The sequence below is a fragment of the Sardina pilchardus genome, chromosome 3 (assembly GCF_963854185.1).
Source record: "Sardina pilchardus chromosome 3, fSarPil1.1, whole genome shotgun sequence".
Taxonomy (NCBI): domain Eukaryota; kingdom Metazoa; phylum Chordata; class Actinopteri; order Clupeiformes; family Clupeidae; genus Sardina; species Sardina pilchardus.
In genome coordinates, this window is record NC_084996.1 from 14527486 (window position 1) to 14546371 (window position 18886).

Genomic DNA, 18886 nt, shown 5'->3' on the forward strand with positions numbered 1-18886 from the left:
CCCACCCACTTCCCTCCTTCTCTTTTCTCTCCCTCTCTCTTTATCATACACATGCTTGCTCCCTGTTTGACACATACTCTCCTTCACCCTCTAACCCCCACTCATGCAGCCACACCCCCTCTTTCTCACACAGACACACACACACACACACACACACACACACACACACACACACACACACACACACACACACACAATTGAACCTTATCCAGCCTCTCAGTTCTTGCTTGATTTCCTCTTTTCTCAGTAAGATCCTTTCTCAATGGCGAAGCAAGCCATAAGCCATACTGACACATTCTTGACAGAACCCACAAGCATCAGCAATTTCTTTTCTCCCCTAACTGACACAAAAAAGAAACACAGATGATTTGCAGTCTTGAATGTTTAACACTTCCAAGGAAACTCACCCTCTAAAACTGCCAGTAAACAAAATAACAAATTGCAGTAACTTTAAAACTGAAGGAGACAAGTTTACCAATGTGACCAGGTTTCATATATGCTGATGATCATCTGAAAACAGACTTGGTATTAAATAGCAGTTTACAGTCTGCAGACCTCGCATAGATAGATGTATGTATAATTGCTCTATAAGCACTCAGACTTACAGTTTGTTACATTAATGACAGACGTTAAAACGAAGTCTGCAGAATGTGACAGCTTGTGAATTCCCAGCTTGTTTCAGACAGCTGAGGATGCCCTATTGCTTTGCCACGTGTTGCAACTCCAACTCCAAACCCATAAACCCTTGATCCCTTTCCACCTGTTTTCCCATTCTGTCTTACTGCACTCGTTTTCCCACAACAAAGCCTGTGACATGCAGCATGTCTGTCAATGATTAACAAAACAGGTTGTAAGGGACTGGAGACAGAGCAACAACTGCAGGCCACTAAACCATATTCAGCTATGTGTTTCTTACATCATGTTTATTTATTATTATTATTATTATTATTATTATTATTAAAAGATGCTCTAATACAATGAAAAACTATCCCTGCTTGTTCTTCACACTTGTGTTGAAAACGTTAAGTTGTAATCTGCTTATAGTTTCCTGTGTTTTTGAAACATTTTCATGTGCAAAATGGTGAATCCACTGGATTACACCAAATTAGAGGACTTTTGTCCGCTCTCAACCTGTAGATGGTATACATAGCTGAAATAATGGGGCCTATGTACACGATAATTCTGAAAGAAGTGATATTAGCATAAGCTAAATTTCAAGCAACTACTCCAATCCAGAATAGGAGTACAGTATTGTACTTGCCATTATTATTGCTATCTCACTTAAAAAACAGTTTGATAAAAGAAAAACACTTGGTTCCAATTTTGATCTCCAATATTTTTACTTTCCTGTATTCACCAATTCAATGTCACAGCACTATTTGCATTCTTCTTTTGCAAGCTGTGTCAGCTTGTTAAATAAAGACGAAAAGACTCAACTTGTTTACTTATTGTATGCTTTTCTTTAATAACAAAGTCCCCCCATTGCAGGGTATAGCGTTTGGCAGACTAAAAATAAGTCCAAAAGCAAAAATGCACCTCTGACAGGCGTGTAATTAAATACTGGTTTAACAGCCATTTTGAGCTTGCAGCTCCGAATGAAATCCTTAGGCTACTTAATGCTAACTGGGCAGCAGTTTTGTGCCACTTTAGTTCTGTTTTTTTTGTGGCAACAGTTGTGGGATCTTATTTTTAAGTATTGTTGTCATGAAAAGAAAATCAAGTAAATTGATTCACATATGCACAGGTTGTATGCCATAGCAATACATGTCTACACAAAAAATCTGAAAGTTTCAGAAGTCATCTAGGTAACTTACAAGTTAGCACACCTGTGTACCTTCAAATAAGTGAATGTTTACTGCCACCTGTAGTTGGGTATGAGATCACTTTGGAGTCCAGCAAATCCAGCCAGTCCAGCAAATACTGGCCAATAATGTTAAGATCTGGAAATGCTCTATTAGACCTGTCAGTAAACTGTACAGAGAAGCTTGATGGAAAAGACATGCGTTAATTTGCGATACCGCATGTGTGATTTACAAGGAGTAGAATGTCATATATGCCTGGAATTGTGATTTTCATGACATGTTTCAAAAGTCCACATAAATATCCAAATACGAGATGACCGACTATAGAGGCTGAGGCTTAAGCAGCTTGTTTGGCAGTTAGATCCAGAATCTTTACTGTTAGAGAGGCTACTTCCAATGTAAACAAGAGTAGTCAGGCAACTACAGACTCACGTGATATCCCTGTCATGCTGTATATTCCCATCTACTGAGGGGTGAGGGTTAATAATATTGTGTTCTATTTTTTAAGATTCTATTTTTTTCCCTTCTTAAGTCAAGGCTTTTTTACAAGAAACATGGTATGCTAGTACCATGAAAGAAATTTATATTTGTAGGGTTATACTGTATATTTTTATTGATAATCCTGTCAAAAGATTTACATGCAAATCGATATGTACAATACCATGTACAGCATATGTCTAGTTTAAACATCTATGATGTAGACACATCATATAATACAAAAGTGTTTCATATTGTAGTCCCTTATAGTGTTTGCCTAGGGAAATGGCAATGAAATGTAATAAGTCGGTGCTACTACTCAGACCTAGAGTGCTGTTTTACAATGTGAGGGCCAGTTGGATCTCAGCTCTGTGTTGATGTAGTAGTAAAGCCATGCCACAAATGGAAATACTGTGATACCGACAGCAGTGGACAATCTGATCATTCCAATTCCATCCCTACATATAAAGAGAGAAACAAATAGAGGTTTCTTTTTTAAAAAAGGCTAAAATGGCTGCCTTTTGTAGTGTTTTTCTCGCAGAATACAGAATCAACAAATTTGTCAGGTCTAAAAATACAAATCTAAAGTTGGCACCCTGAAAACTATACTTCAGAAATACTGATTTGAGAGCAGATGCTTTAATTAAGTTAAAAATGTATGTATATCAAAGGAACCCTTACCTTCCTGAATGCCTGCATAGCAGAAGCCAGGTAACCGTTAACACGAGACCAGAAAATTCTCTTAAGAGGGTACAAAGGAAAACATTATTACTTTTCTACTTATATACTTAACAATGTAAATTGTTCAATAATGTATCAATTATCAAAACATTAGTTTAACTAATGACAACAATTACCTCCCCTCCTCTTGTTGGAAAATATCTGTGATGCCTTCTTTGAAAAGTATCCATCCCAACATCGCACAAAAAGTTGTACCAATAAGGACATAGAGATCAGATACTCTTCGCCAGATCAAATTCTCTGCAAAACAATGTTACTTAATCTTTAACAGTTTGAGAACAAACCAGATACCATTCTAAACAGTAGCCTAAAGTCTACAACTTAACTACAAAGACAATGCTGTTGTGTTATGCAATTATACCACTAGATGGTAGTATAGGCTATCCACAAGGCTACTTGAGTTTGGTAGTTCTGTTTTGTCAGAGCAGAGGACTTTGGTTCACTGACAAGCTTTCCTCAGTGCACCCCACCTTTCACTGTCATAAACATGCATGAGGGAATTACTTCTCTGAATGAATTCAAGTCTTTACTAACCTGTTATGTGTGGATGCCAGCTAACAATTAGGGTCAAACTTGCTGGAATGGCATAGCCCACCTAAAACCACATGGACGCCAACCGGTCAGGTTGTTTGAGTGGATGTTATAGTTCATGGCTTGATGATAATAATTAATGAATGTTTACAACGTAAACAATGCCTACCATCCACAGTCCTGCATCTGGGTCGTTAATCTGTCGGTGCATTAAAAGGTGAGATAGTTACAGACACTATTCGATCATTTTAAACGAAGTAAATTACACTCACATAGAAGGCTATGTTACGTGAGACCTAAATGAAAGTTGAATGATTGAATAACATTCACGATTAACGCGCAAATCCTTCCTCTGTTTGGGGGGTTTGAGGTAGGGTAGGCTACTTGCCTGGACATAAGTCGCCAGACCAAAAAACAGCGACATAAATAAGTTGCAGATCCTCCAGACATTCTGAAGCCAGAACGGTCGGTGCTTCATCGCGTTGGTACAAAGTTTGACAAGAGTTTGTTCACTTTCCCCACGGTCATGGAAAACCCGGATCTGTTCAAATACTTTCACAGGAACATGGGAGTTGAAGTTTCTGAAGTCAGGTGATATACCCACACAGAACTGGAAATCTGGAAAAGTTGATTCATTTCTTAGTTGTCACGCTTTGTTTGCACTAGCAGCTAGTCTTTTTGGAGTCTAGATTAAATTGTAATGAACTCAGTATAAAATGTGAGCTCACGGCTGCATTCGTTAGTATTAAAGGTCAAAAATATGTCAACAGTATGTGTAGCAGTTCTTGACTGTCCTCCATAAACAAGTCACGCGCGGGTGTTCCCGTCCCACACTGAAGATACACTTCTGGATAACTGAAATGATTGAGCTTCGTGGGTGTGCAGTGCTGAGTGTTGAAGCTAGGTGTCCTGTGTCTGCTATGGAATGGACTGAAACTGGATTACAGTCCATGCTATTACTGTCTTAGCTAGGAAGCTTGCTAACCAAACCGTCTGACCCCGTTTAGTGGCAAGATAAGATTACATTTATAGCTTTAGTAGTAACAACAGTGGGACTTAGATTCAGTGGAGCTCTCTTGCTGTGTCTTGTCTCCTGTCTTGAGCGTAGGAGGTGAAGTTACTTTCGGGTTCTGCATTGCAGCCTAGTGCTGCTGCTGGAATTCATACACAATGGCGACTCCCAGCCCCAGCAACTCAACATCTTCCAGCCACAACAACAGCAATAACGCAGGATCTACAGCAACAACACATCACCATCAACCCCAGTCTCAACACATAACTACTATGAGCAGCATGCAGGGTAAGATGAAAGGAAACAAAGGGGCTATGATCATGTTATGAATAACAATGCGCGAAGTTGTTGAACTCTGCCGCTGCTAACGTTAATGTTACACCAATATACATGTTAGCTTGCTAGCTGAGCAGAAATTACGATGATAGTGTCATGAGAAACCTCACGAAGTAGCATCTGTAGCCAGCTACTCTTACATCTAGGTAGATTCTTCATGTGTTTTAGCTACGTTACTTACTATTAGCTTAATGGTTAAGTAGTTAGGATTAACGTTAATTGTAACGTTACCGTTTATTATCATCATAATCATCATTATTATTATTATTACTTAACGTTAGCCTGTACGTTATGACAGCCCGACGATGATAACGTTAGGGTGGTACGGGGGCTGCGGTCTCCGTTTGTTTGTTTATCTATGCCATTCAGCAATGTCACAGTTTACGCAATGGACTGGGATCTTGGTAATAAGATAGGCAAAACCACCTACACTAATATACTTAGTTAGCTACGGCCAGTCATCTCTAGCAAACCATATTTGGTTGACCAGTTTACCTTGCCGCTAACCTCAGCTAGCAGGTAATACTGATTCAGACAACGCCGTTCATTAACGTTATGGTATTCCAATGAGATAATTTAGGCTAGTGACGATAACAACATTATGTGCTTGATCATGAAGAGTGGCAATCAAATTAGAAATATCATTGCAAAGCCATTCAGACATTAATAACGTCAATGATGAGTAATATTCTACCATTCAAAAGATAAAAATCGTTCACTAGCTTATAGCTGACCAGTAAATAGGGAATACGGTGGTAACGAAATAAGGTAAAGTTTGTTAACGTTAATAACGTTGCCGTTGTTAATTTTGAACAGCTCACATTTTACTCAGAGATGCATGGCCAGTGTTATGACATCACCAAAATACCACCATGCTGGCCTGTTAACAAGGTTGAGTTGACTAACGTTATAATCTGGTTATAATTCAACTTCACTGAGTTAACTCAACGCTCGTGAAGTAGGGTTAGATCTTTGGGTTTGTGCCCCTGCAAAGTAGAGATTTGTTTAGGCTGCTGAGATGAAGCTGTCAGGTACTTTCCCATTTGTGACTCTTCACAGTTAACGTTAAGCACACCAGGGTTGCTAACTAGCATTTTATTTTTCACTTGAGAATACATTGTTTGTTTTTACAACATAAATGTTTCATTTTAACTTACAGAAACCAACACATGCTGGAGATGTCAGTGTGATACAGGTAGCTACTGTCAATGTTAATTTTCATAGCTAACGTTAGGAGCTAGCCTAGAGTTGTAGAGGTACAGTGACTGTCCCAGTCTGTATGTAATTGGCATGGGGTCACTTTAGCATTACGTAGTACTGCAGCTTAACAGCATGTCTGTGCAAATTTGTGACGGAAAATGTTAACGAACAAGCAATCACTGAGTTTCAGGAGATTTTTAACCGCGGACATCCGGGCTTTCTGAGAACTCCCCGTGGTAACGAGGTTAGCAACCACAACTGGTGAAACCATTCTTAGAAGTAGAACCTCAAAGGAAAGCTGTGCACCTTTGATATATTCCAGTAAACTGCCCATGGAAATCACCTACAGGAGCTTTTCGTCAACTTTTTATCTGCCTTCCTTCCTTATTCCCTACCTCCTGTGCCCTATTCACATGTTTTCCTATTTCCTGCTATGGATCTTCCAGGCTTGGACTTGGGAGCTAACTTCACCAAGGTAAACATACCTGGCATAGCCTGACTGACACCAGACTGCTTCTCAAATCTCATTTCAGATTGAGAATGGGCCTGGGAAGGCTTCATTTACTCACACCTTCCAGGAGCCCATAACACTAGTGAAATTAAATTTAAATTGGTGCATTAAACTCTTTTTTTAAACCAAATCATTTCAGAAGTGCAGCAAACACATCTATCGTGTAAACAAAGGGTTCAGATGCAATTACTTAATTCCATAGAAAACACATCCATATATGTTTATTCCTGTCTCCAGCAGCGCAGCCATTGGTTGTGTTGAGTGTTCTATCTCTGCATAATGTTAAGCCTGCTCCATGCTGGGCGATATGTGAAGGATTGAATATTTGACATCATTAATTTACTCTATGTTAACAAGCACAATGTGCAGTTACTCAGTGCATTTGTAATTATGACTAGTGAGTAGGCTTTGGCACTCCATGTAATGTGTCATTCAGTTTACTGGAATATATCAGATGTGTTGCATGTACTGTAATCCGTCCTAAGAATGTTTTCACCAAATTCTCTAGAGCGTTCTGATCTTGGCTTTCACATAGTCGTGGTTGCAAACCTCATTATTATAAGGTGTTCTCGGAATGCCCGGATGTCTGCGGTTATAGGCTACCTATCCCAGTAGCTGATGTTCTTCATTTCTATTTCTGGAATTGCGAATGAAAATGTCCAGAGCAAGTGATAGTGGTTTAGTAACTTCAGACAAAATGTTTTCCCAGATTTACGCATCTTTCAAAGTAATTCTGCTCTGAGCTATGTGAAACACTCAAATGGTCATCTCAGATTGACAAGAGAGCATCACTCAACTCACCCATTCCTTACTTATAATGGCTTGTTAGATAACTGTCACATTAAACAAACATTAGAGTTTGTTACTGTATGGTAAACTTTCAACCATGGGATGCTGTAGGTCTACAACATAAGCTTTACTCCGATTAAGCTTGTTAGAGAATTATAATGAAATACTGTGGTGTTTCAAGATTATGTTGGTGTTAGTGATCATAATAAATTATTGTAAAAAAGAATATACTTTACACATTATTACAGATATTATGAAAATATTATTTTTAGCTGTTAGGGTACTGAAAAATCAATCCTTGTTTGCGCCAATATAGTAACCAAGAAGGGCTGTTTTATTTGACTGATCTGTCTTTTTTAATGTTTGCGCCGTTGTCACTCTGATTTTTGTGTGGTGTGTGAGAGGCACTGAAACCTATTTCCTCCATGATGTTTTTCTTCCCCTACTTATTTGCTACTGACTACCGTAACCTTCCTGATTTGACGCTGAACAATGGTGAGCTGCCTCAAGAAAGTAACCTTAGCTATGACTTTTCATCTTTCTTCTTGCCTGTCATGATATTTCATTTTTTTTACCATGGTTCCTTTTCTTCATCACCTTTTCCATTTTAAGTCTTATGTAGTTCCCTCGCACACTTGCTCTGCTGAATGCGAGTTATGTCATAGCTCAAGTAGTTCCTGATTGTTTTTTTGTTTGTTATGTGTGCTCTCTGTTTTGCATGCAATATTTATGATACATTCTCTCTGATGTGGACACACCCAACATAAATGCCAATTGATTCACTGACCCAAAAGTTAAACATTAAAATTGAAACATGTTAAGATTTGGAACTCGAGGAAAACACAGAGGTCCTTAAAATAAAAGGTGGGCAAAGTGCAAAGTCTAATTAAAACTGATTTAATAACGAGGCAAGATCTACTTGCTAATTTCATATCATGAGCGAGATCCTAAGCACGGATTGTCAGCAGGTCAGCTCAGCTCAGTGCTCCCACCAGCCTCACAGTAGCTTTAGATCATGCACAAGACACTTTGCTGACTTTGCTCTTTGCCCATCATCTTAAATAGAACCCAGAGTGAGAGAGGTCAACTAGCCCACTGCCTCTGCATGGGATAAATGAAGCTGTGCTCCAGCCATAGGTTAATGGACTGAACAAGGTAGTGTGCCTCATCGTCTAGAGCAGGTATTAGGCCTAGTTATGTGGTCAGTCGAATGCTAAGTATTGACACCACCAGGCCATTGGAAGACTGTTTTCTTTTTACCAGCAGCATTAGTCATTGAAAAAAGTGACATAGGGAAGTGTTTCCCTGTTGTGCTGCTAGCTATGGTGCTGTTTTTTTTTTTTTTTTCAACCCAACTGCCACATATTCACCAATTTCCACAAACAAAGTTACATTTTGTCCTTGCCCTGAGAAACATCAGAGACATGCCTTAGAAAATATGGTTAGGTCAGGGTTAGATGAAATGACGTTTGCAATTCTTTGACTGGTTTTATGTTTTTATGTTTTTACGTGGAGTAATATTCCTTTGATTAATTAGCCCAATTTTGTAGGTGGCTAGGCGTGACTGTATTACCTCCCCAGCGGACAAGGGGACAGAGGCTTGTAACTTGAAATAAGTTACTTTGGTTTTGGGAAATATTTTTTAAAAAAGATCAAAATCAACTGTTTTCTTCTCACCTCCAGGGTTTCAGATAAACCTGTCTGGAGCTCCCCAAAGTAAGCCAATCCTTTTGTTGCTACAGTACCCACAGTTGTCAACACTTTGTTTCGCCTGATGGCCTGGTATGGGGAGTCTGGTCTCTGTTCTACACTAATCCAAGTGACGATCTAGGGGTCTTGTAGGCTTGTGCCGGTGCAGATGTGACCAAAGAGACACGATGAATGGTAACAATTACCCACTTTCCAGAGTTTAGTGCTCGAAAGATTTTGAGCTAGAAGCTTTTTGTCTTCTCCAAACAGAATAATTTAGAAGAAACTCTTCTGAAAAACACATTCAAGTCTGTTGATTGAAGATGTCGGACCATGTGAATGTTTGTCTTGTATAGGTTTTAGCTAGACAAGGCAATCAGCAGGACTGCTTGTTGTTTTTTGGCCACATCTTATTTTCAGAGCAGGTATTGTTTCAGGAACATTACATAGATGTCTAATATGAAAGCTCATCATCAATCTTTGACTACTTTTTATTTACCATTTTTTCATTATGCCAAATAGTTTCAGTGGTATGATCAGAAATCGGCACAAGCCTAGGGCAAAGAGCTTCCATTGACATTGGGTCACCCTGATTTGTAGACCTGGATAATCTGATGGTGACATGGTCCTCTTGATTAAACCAATGACATGCCAGTAGATCTTCATGGAACCAAGTTTGCCATCGAATGAAATTATTCGATCAAATCTGCATGTGATCTAAAAGTGTTTTTCCCCCCTTTCGTTTATCTTTGTAATGGAAGCTCTACAAGAGGTTTTTTTCACCCTTGGTCTCAGTTTTAGACTGCTTAACACTAACCAGCAAAGCAAGTAGGCTAATGCTTGGGAGTTGTCACAAAGTAGGCTATTTTTTTTTCTTTTCCTTCTTTCCAGTTTGCATTTTGTTGTTTTTTTCCCCCTTTTCTCTCAAACATCACAATGAGTATTTGGCATGAGCACTAAACAAACCCTGGCCTGTTGAGACATGGAGGTGCTTGCAGAGCAGAGCAACACAGTGGAGATTCTAGTCCAACCCATGCATTCTTGTGGCATGCCCCCGGAGGGAAGGGAACAAACGGCATTATTTTGCTCTCAAGGTGAAGTCAAAGCTCCTCTGAGTCTCTCAGTGGGACACCCCCCCCCCCCCCCCACTCCGAACAGACCAGATTGTTATTACCTTAGCCTAACCTCTGCTTTGGAAAAACACACACGGCCAAGCGAGAGAGAATTTTCCTCTGTGGTAGTAGGCGATGGATGCATCAACAGAATACCAAGAAGAGGCTGCAAGTTATACTTTTGAGAGGGATTATTCATGCTGTTGGGTAGGCCTGTGCCCCATGTATGTCATGTATTTGCGGACCTGATTGAACATGGCCGTCGTTGCGCATGTCAGATCATTATATCATATCAAGATATATGCCGGTTTCTGTTGGGCAGAGAAGGCCTTATTTTAATTTGATCTACCTTTTGATGTGTGGTTAAGATGACTTTTTTGGAATATAAAATATGAGCTTTGTCTGCCAGGTTCATATGACTATACCAGAGTGGAGAAATACATTTGCATCATAGACATATCGGAACACCTGTGAGGGAATGTCTCGGCTACATGGATGACTGTTCTGTTCTGAACCAGTCGTTCTCAGACTCTTGCCATTCTAATTTAGCATTTCTTCACCTCTCTACAACCTTCGCAATCAGAGGCAAGTGATCAGTCATAAGCATGAATACACTACTTGTTAAACCACAGGCCATAGAGAGCACTGATCACTTTTGCACCCCTTCAGAGTAATGTGGCCCTCTCTTCTGCTCTGCATATTTAGCCATGACAAGCTAGTGAGGTGTAGCCTACATGAATCAATCATCAGCTGTCCTCTTCATGTTAGTTGGCTCTGCATTGATTGGCGAGTTAACTGATCAGGCTGTTCCGCTGTGCACAAATTAGTCATGTCCTTGCAACCTGTCACACACTGAATTTGACAAGACAATTTACAAAACCTGACCTTCCTTGTCAACAGTGATGGAAGTGGAAAATTGAGAAGGGTCATTTGTTTTGTCTCTGGTCATTTATAATTGCTTGGAGTGGGTAAGTATGTCCATGTTGGAAACCTGAAATGTTGAAGAGAAATACTAATTGGCCATGTTATCTCCTGAAATACGGGGAAGCCTGTATCATGGCTGTGGTGGAGGTGGCGGTGCATGCTGGTATTGGGTGACTTGGGTGGCGTCCTTTCAAATCATTGTGGTGGTTCAGTTTGCATGACCTCTGTTGACAGTTTTGTCCTTGTCACCCCAATACCAAGTAGTCTGCCATGCAAGTGGTAATTCTTTTTGTAGTATTTTATTCACACCTATCATACTTCGACCCCCACCCCCCCCTCACTTTTTCTTGATTGGTGTATGGTGTTTGCTGTTTGCTACACTCTTTCCCTATAAGTTCTCACTGCTCTTGAAGGGTTGTAGCTGACGCTCTGTGCTCTCTCTGTCAGGCAAACGCAAAGCACTGAAGTTAAATTTTGCCAATCCGCCAATCAAACCTAGCACCAGGTTCACACTCAACACTGCACCGCCCCCCTTCCAGAATCCACACATGTGAGTAAAACCTCTCCTTACATCTTGTCTCCATGCTCTTCTTCTCTTCTTCTCCCCTTCCTCCTCCTGCCCTCTTCCTCCTCTTCTCCTCCTCCTCCTCCTTCCCTCTGCTCTTAGTTTCATATATTCATTCCTATTCTCTCCCCTGAACCAATTCATCTATCTATCCATCTATCTATCTATTTATCCTGTGATCCTTAACTCCATCAAGTCAGTGTTGTGTATCAGTAGGAACTGTATTTCTCTTCACCCTTCTTGCTTGATTTTGTGGGGTACAGAGAGCGGCTGAGGGGAAGCATTGAGTCGTCGGGGAAGCTGAAGATCTCGGAGCAACTCTGTGACTTCACTGCAGAGGACCTGAAGGACTTGGGCGAGATTGGGCGGGGTGCATATGGCTCCGTCAACAAGATGGTGCACAAGCCCAGCAACCAGATCATGGCTGTCAAGGTAACCCTTCGCCCAGGCTGCATGGTTTAGTTTCAACTAAAGCAATGCTAGCTTTGTAGCGTTGCTGCGTGGGTTGTCAGCTGTGATGTTCATGAAACATTAATGATGTACTGATGTTTTGCACTTTGAATGGCAGAGGATTAGGTCAACCGTGGATGAGAAGGAGCAAAAGCAGCTGCTGATGGACCTGGATGTGGTCATGAGGAGCAGCGACTGTCCATTTATCGTCCAGTTTTATGGGGCACTTTTCAGAGAGGTTAGGCACTCAACTCTTGCATTCATCTACCACTAATACTATCATAAAGCATATTACAGTCACATATCAGTGCATTTAATATGAAGACATTTGACCAAGTCTATAGATTATGTGTATGGGGTATGAGCTTATATGTTATATTCGGGCTGGTGTCCTGTGCATGGCCTAGTCTGACACTTCAAGCTTTTGGTTTTTCAATGGAGACTTTAATTGAAGTCAAGAAATAGGGCTTGGGAGACCATGTGAGTTATTATGTGATACCTGATAATGTGTTATATTATAACCTGATAATGCTGTGGAAGTTGTTTGTGTTTCTGAATTCAAATTTGTCTTCCAGGGAGACTGTTGGATTTGCATGGAGCTCATGTCTACCTCATTGGACAAATTCTACAAATATGTATATGGTGAATTAGATGATGTTATTCCTGAAGAAATTTTAGGCAAAATAACATTAGTTGTAAGTCCATTTTTTTTTATTATCAATCAATCATTTCAATTGAATTATTTCAGAGTGAATTTGGCACAGCGACTTCCAATGAAACGCTTATCATTTTCTTCCTTATGCTTATCTTACAGACTGTGAAAGCACTTAACCACTTAAAAGAAAACTTGAAAATAATTCACAGAGGTAGGACGAATGTTCTGAATCTGAAATCTTATCTTGCTGTGTGTGACTTATTCACTTTGATGTATTCCGTATGCATATATGGGACCTCATTTATTGCAGTTGCTTATGCCCTGTTCGTCTATGTGGTAGACATTTCAAATGAATCTTGATCTGTTAAACTGGTATGTATATGAGTGTAAATTGACATACTTTCTGAACATAAAGGACATTCTCTGTCTCTCTCTCTCTCTCTCTCTCTCTCTCTCTCTCTCTCTCATTGACTTCCTCTCAGACATAAAGCCATCCAACATTCTCCTGGACCGGAATGGCAACATAAAGCTCTGCGACTTTGGCATCAGTGGCCAGCTGGTGGACTCCATAGCCAAAACCAGAGATGCTGGCTGCAGACCTTACATGGCTGTGAGTGGTTTATGTATCCTCCCCCACAAGTGTTATATTTTACAATTTCCCATTTTTCAAATCACGCTTTCAATTACTGACCCCTTCCCATAGTAAGTGTTTCACGTTTATTGTCATGTACTCATAAGTATTATTATATAAGTATATTACATGCAAGTATTGAAATTCCTTGTCCTCAAGTGTCCATTCAACTTCAGAAATAAATGAAAAGACAAAATAAATAAATAGATACTATTAAAAAGGACGGAGAGGGAAGGAGTAAGAGGGTGAACAGATTGTTGGTGAGTGAGGTAGATGTTGGTTGCAAAGATAGAGGCGAGTGGATTGTCTGCTGTGAGATGCACCTCAGATTTAGGACCTAAACAGATCTGGGCCACTCCTGGTGGATCCCCCAGAGGGAGTTTCCATGCTGCCGTCAGCATCAACAGGAGGCAGAGAGGCACTACTCAGCATGGGCATTCACCAGAAAAAGTACCACTGCACTCATCCTCTTAATAGCCTTTGCCGTGTGTGTGTGTGTGTGTGTGTGTGTGTGTGTGTGTGTGTGTGTGTGTGTGTGTGTGTGTGTGTGTGTGTGTGTGTGTGTGTGTGTGTGTGTGTGTGTGTGTGTGTGTGTGTGTGTGTGTGTGTGTGTGTGAGGATGCTTAATTTGAAGGGAATATATTTTTGTTTGCTATATACAGAGTCTTTTATTGCCACCTGAGGTATTTGGGTGTAGAGGGTGCATGGAGGTCAAGCGTGTTTGTGTGTACAGGGTGCTTGATATGTTTATTTGTGTGTGAGCCTCGTGTGGTGTGTGTGACACGACCGTGGAGCTCTCCAACAAGCCAAAGCTATGAGCTCAGAGGCTCCTCGTCATCGCCAGATATATCTCTCTCTCCCGGCACTACGCCACACCGTGACGCAAGTCAGGGAGCACCCCAAATCACCCCCCTGTGCTCTCGCTCTCTCTCTCTCTCTCTCTCTCTCTCTCTCTCTCTCTCTTACTCCATCTCTCCTTCTCTTTACCCCCACCCCAACAGTTTCCAAGCTAAATTTGGTAGCAGGGCTGCCAGTACAGCAATGCTCTCTCTCTCTCTCTCTCTTTCTCTTACTCGCAATCTCTCTCTCTGTCATGCGTTGGTCCCTCCTCTAGGCGCCCGGTTCATTCATGGATCTTGGAGAATGGGCCAGTGGAGTCTGGGCTCTCCCCCAGCTCTGAGCTCATCGCCCAGGCATCCCTCAGACACATGGCCTCAGTGGCCCGCCTCCTGCTCTGGAAAAGGCAGACCAGACTAGACTAGACCAGACCACGCGCGGGGAGCCTGTCTCTCAGAGCCCTCGCCGTGTGGCTCTCAGTTTTTCCTCGTTGTTCTTGTCATCAGAGGCCTCATTCTTATTTTGGATTTCGGAGTCATTGAATAGGTTTATTTATCTCAAGTACCTCATTTATATACTTACAAGGCACACACACACACACACACACACACTCTCTCTCACACTCACTTACAAATAGAGACATTGTTCATTGTGGTGAGTCAGAGGGTTGTTTGAGGTTACAAATAATTTTAAGACTGAGCTCCTTGTAGCCTGGTTGTTAGTGAGAATTTTGTTGAGCAATCTCACAATCTCCTCATGTTGAATTGTTTTTGCTCGTACTATTTACTTGTCACCAGGTGCATCTAAGCAATAAGTGTTTGCTCCATGTCATGCTCAAGGCATGAGGCATATGTGTGAAGTTTTGTGTCATTGTCATCTCATAGGTGTGTGGGTGTAGGTGGTTGTAGTGGCCTGGTGTTGCACTCTAACCAGCGTTACAAAAGTGGCTGCTCACTGTGCCAGCGCATTTAGGACGACTGTGTTTTTGTGGCGGGACGTCTGCTTCCATCAGCCCTTAGCCCTGATTCGCCTCGGAACTTCCTACGGTTAGGTAATGGAAAAAAAAAACGCGTTTGAGACATGCAGAGGCCATGTTGTCGTCCTCCTCCTCCCCTCTCCTCCTCCTCCCCTCCCTTCCTCCCCTCCTCCCCTCCCCTCCTCCCCTCCCCTCCTCCATTGGAGTGTGAGTCAGCGCGGGCCGGTTATATCACGACCGTGTTGGCACGGAGCGGTGAGGCAGCCGTGCGGTAGCTGTCAGCTCGTAAACACCCCCGGGGGCCCGCAGTCTGCCCCAGTGCTGCGGGGTGACATCAGCCTCTAAAGCAGGCATCTGAGTGAGCTCATGGAGTGGAGCGGGGGGGGGGGGGGAGAGCAGGAGGCGTGGTCGTCATGCGGCGCGTGGCTGGAGTACTCCGCTGACGTCATCGGCACCCCGCTAAAACCCGCACGCGGCACTGGCCGGCTCACTGGACGCTGAGGTCATACAGACAAGCATTCGCAGATGGGCCTCCACTTACATAAAGCCCCGGGATGCACTCTCTCAGGCTGATGTTTGAAGGGGCTTGTTTATTTTCGGCGAGGTGGGTCACCTCCGTTTTATTGGACTTGGCTTCCTGATTTAATTTATTGTTACTGTAAGATATCACTGGCTCGACATCGACAAAACAGCTATAAATTTGGATCTGGATCATGATGCTGTCTAAAGTGACTGACAGAACTTGTTCAGGGTCAGATGTAATGCATACTGTGGCTGTGCAGGTGTTTGAATGAGCTTGAAGGTTGGGAGTTGATTCTGACACCTGACTGACACCAGACCGATTCTCAAAACAGAATTGATCTGGAAATCCTTGGTTCAAGGAGCGTAACCAGCAGTGAAATTAAAGTCAAGTTGGTACACTAAACTCATACCAAATGCTTTCCAAAGTACAGTAAACACGTCTTTCTTAAAAACAAAGGCTTTACATGTAGTTGATTAGTTAGTTTCCAAGAAAATACACATCCCAGTTGTTTAAAATGTAGGCCATCAGAGCTGCCATTGGTGATGACAACTATCCTCCTGACCTCTACCGCCCTATAGCAAGTAACTGGTTATGATGGTTCCTGGGATTTTGGTGATTCAAAAGTCAGCTTCAGTGAGAGAATTGTCAGACGAACCTACGTAGCAAATTCAGATGTCTTAACAGGTTCGGCTGGGTTCAGCCAGACTAGTAGAGTTCAGAATACATGACCAATCACGCTCTCAACTCAACGTAATCAGCCACAATGGGTGCACATTTGTAATATCAGAAGCAATGCCTGGCTGTTCAGTATATCTTACGGCGGTCTTTATTAGCTGATGTTGTGTTGGTGCTCATTTCTGAGGTTCCTCTGCTTTGCTTCATTTTCAGCCGGAGCGAATAGACCCCAGCGCCTCCCGACAAGGCTACGACGTGCGCTCCGACGTGTGGAGTCTGGGCATCACGCTGGTAAGCACCTTTCTGGCTCTTAGCAAGAGGGCACTGCTTTTACAATATATAGCGATGGGACAATCGCGTCGATCTCTTCACATGGTCTGAGAGCATTGTTGTAGCGAGATAAGATCTGTGTGTAACCTACTTACAGAACAGTTTTTCTTTCGGTGTGTGTGTGTGTGTGTGTGTGTGTTTCCTGTTTGTGTTTGTGACGTGCAGTACGAGCTGGCCACAGGCCGGTTCCCATACCCAAAGTGGAGCAGTGTGTTCGACCAGCTGACACAGGTGGTGAAGGGGGACCCCCCGCATCTCAGCAACTCCGAGGAGAGACAGTTCTCCCCCAAGTTCATCAACTTTGTCAACTTGTGGTAAAAGCACACACCCCTTTACTGTAAAGACAGTTAGTTGCATTGTTGTCATGGGTCATTCATTTTGCTGAGAACAGGAAAGCAACTTCCCCTGTCTGACTCAGAGAGTAGCTTTGTGAAGCATAAAGGTTCTATGTCGTGGAATTGAATGAGAAATGTTTTTAGGATGTTGCTTGTCTGGTGTATGTGCTCGTGACTGCAACTTCCTGCCTGATCATACAGTTTGTTTGCCACCTGCTGGTAAAAAGGAGAACTGACTCGACATTTTATGTGTTCTGTGTCATGTGCTTATCAACAAAAGGTGCTTGTAGTGTAGTAGTGCTTTATATCCATTTTGAAAATGATTCTCTCTGAGGTCAAAACTTTTGTCTAGACATCCTCATAACCAGACAAATCATTTTACCCTTACTGTTTTTTTATTTCTTTCATTTTTTGCAGCCTTACAAAGGATGAGTCAAAAAGGCCAAAGTACAGAGAGCTGTTGGTAAGTTCTGTAAGTTCTGGAATTGCATGTCTCGTCGCCTGTTTTATTGTTGGATCTTTCATTAATGACTGTCCATTTAGCCGATCTTGGCCTCTTGTTCAGATGCATGTGTTGTGTGTGCTGTAGAAACACCCTTTCATACTGATGTATGAGGAGCGGCGGGTGGACGTGGCCAGCTACGTTTGCCGGATCCTTGATCAGATGCCCACCTCTCCCAGCTCCCCCATGTACGTGGACTGACTCTCCCAAACGTTGGGTTAGACACAGAGGAGTCTTGGCCCCATGGAGAGCCTGATCAAACAAACAAACAAACAAACAAACGACACCGAACCGACCGTGTAAGGAAGGCTTGATCACAAGTTGCAGTGTTAAAACAAGACATCCAGTGCGGCAGCAGCAACACCTGGTGCAATGCGACTGGTGTTCATTTCAGCCACATTATTGTATAATATCAACACTCACACCTCTCTTGACATCTGTCTCTTTCCCCCTCTCTGTCTCTATTTATCTCTCCCTCTCTTTTTCTGCTCTCTTCTCTCAGACACTGATACAGATATACTTAAGTATAAATAGTAACTGAATGAATATACTATGGTCTTGGCTCATTTCGATGTGAGACCTCATCTCATATGTGGATGCAGTATCGTGATTTTTTTTTTTAAAAGGAAAAAATAAAAAACAAATCTGGAATTTTATTTATATGTCAATTTTCTTGTGGAATATATGATTTGGAGAATATTTCAATATGCATACTGGAATCATGCTCTTTTGTGAATTGTCCCACTTATTTCCATGTATGTGTGGTTAAAGCATTGTGTTTTGTATCTGAATGAAACCTTGCTTCCTAGGGTGTACAGCAGAGTCAAATAATGGAAAGTGCATTTGAGGAATGTTGTGCCAGGCTCCTTAGAGGGGAGCCAAAAGTGTCCCAACTGTAAAATGACATATGTACTGATATAAATAAAAGAGAGAGAGAGAGCGAGAAGAAACGTGTGTTCTTCACTCCATGTTGAAATGTGTTTTTGTGGTTAATGTTTTTCAGTGTAAAGTCGGTGTTGTGTCAGCAACATAGTTTAATCAGTAATTACACAATAATGCATATTGTATGCTATTTCTTAAGCAATACATTCATTTGAAGAATGATTAATCTTAATTCAATTATATATTAACATGGTTGATAGTTACTTTGTATAATCCTTTTTTGGGTTACCTTAATTTAGGTTAGGCTACATTTTGCAATTTGCACCATAAGAATGATGAAATTGCACAACTCACTTGAATGACCGAGCAAGGGCGATGACGTCAATAGCATGCGCCGGAAA

At 41.7% G+C, this 18886-nt stretch overlaps 2 protein-coding genes across 11 annotated transcripts; one reads left to right on the forward strand and one right to left on the reverse strand.

Moving 5' to 3' along the window:
* Positions 1-1487: 1487 nt before the first annotated feature.
* Positions 1488-4184, reverse strand: tmem220 (transmembrane protein 220). The gene is made up of 6 exons (XM_062532048.1): positions 3940-4184; positions 3721-3750; positions 3555-3615; positions 3137-3260; positions 2961-3020; positions 1488-2737 (listed from the first exon to the last, which is right to left on the reverse strand). The coding sequence occupies exons 1-6, from the start codon at positions 4027-4029 to the stop codon at positions 2605-2607; spliced, it is 498 nt and encodes a 165-aa protein (XP_062388032.1). The 5' UTR covers positions 4030-4184; the 3' UTR covers positions 1488-2604.
* On the forward strand, positions 3998-18579 carry map2k4a (mitogen-activated protein kinase kinase 4a). Of its 10 annotated transcripts, XM_062532038.1 has the most exons (14): positions 3998-4142; positions 4660-4851; positions 6059-6094; positions 9083-9115; positions 11572-11674; positions 11953-12121; positions 12258-12377; positions 12715-12834; positions 12954-13005; positions 13277-13404; positions 16650-16727; positions 16932-17080; positions 17519-17573; positions 17691-18579. In XM_062532038.1, exons 2-14 carry the CDS (start codon positions 4722-4724, stop codon positions 17802-17804), a joined length of 1287 nt encoding a protein of 428 aa, XP_062388022.1. In that variant the 5' UTR covers positions 3998-4142; positions 4660-4721; the 3' UTR covers positions 17805-18579. The 10 variants fall into 10 exon arrangements, with proteins under 10 accessions (XP_062388022.1, XP_062388028.1, XP_062388021.1 ...); XM_062532037.1 differs by lacking the exon at positions 3998-4142 and having other exon boundaries at positions 4456-4851; XM_062532039.1 differs by lacking the exon at positions 3998-4142 and having other exon boundaries at positions 4465-4851; positions 17519-17564.
* The last annotated feature ends 307 nt before the right edge of the window (positions 18580-18886 follow it).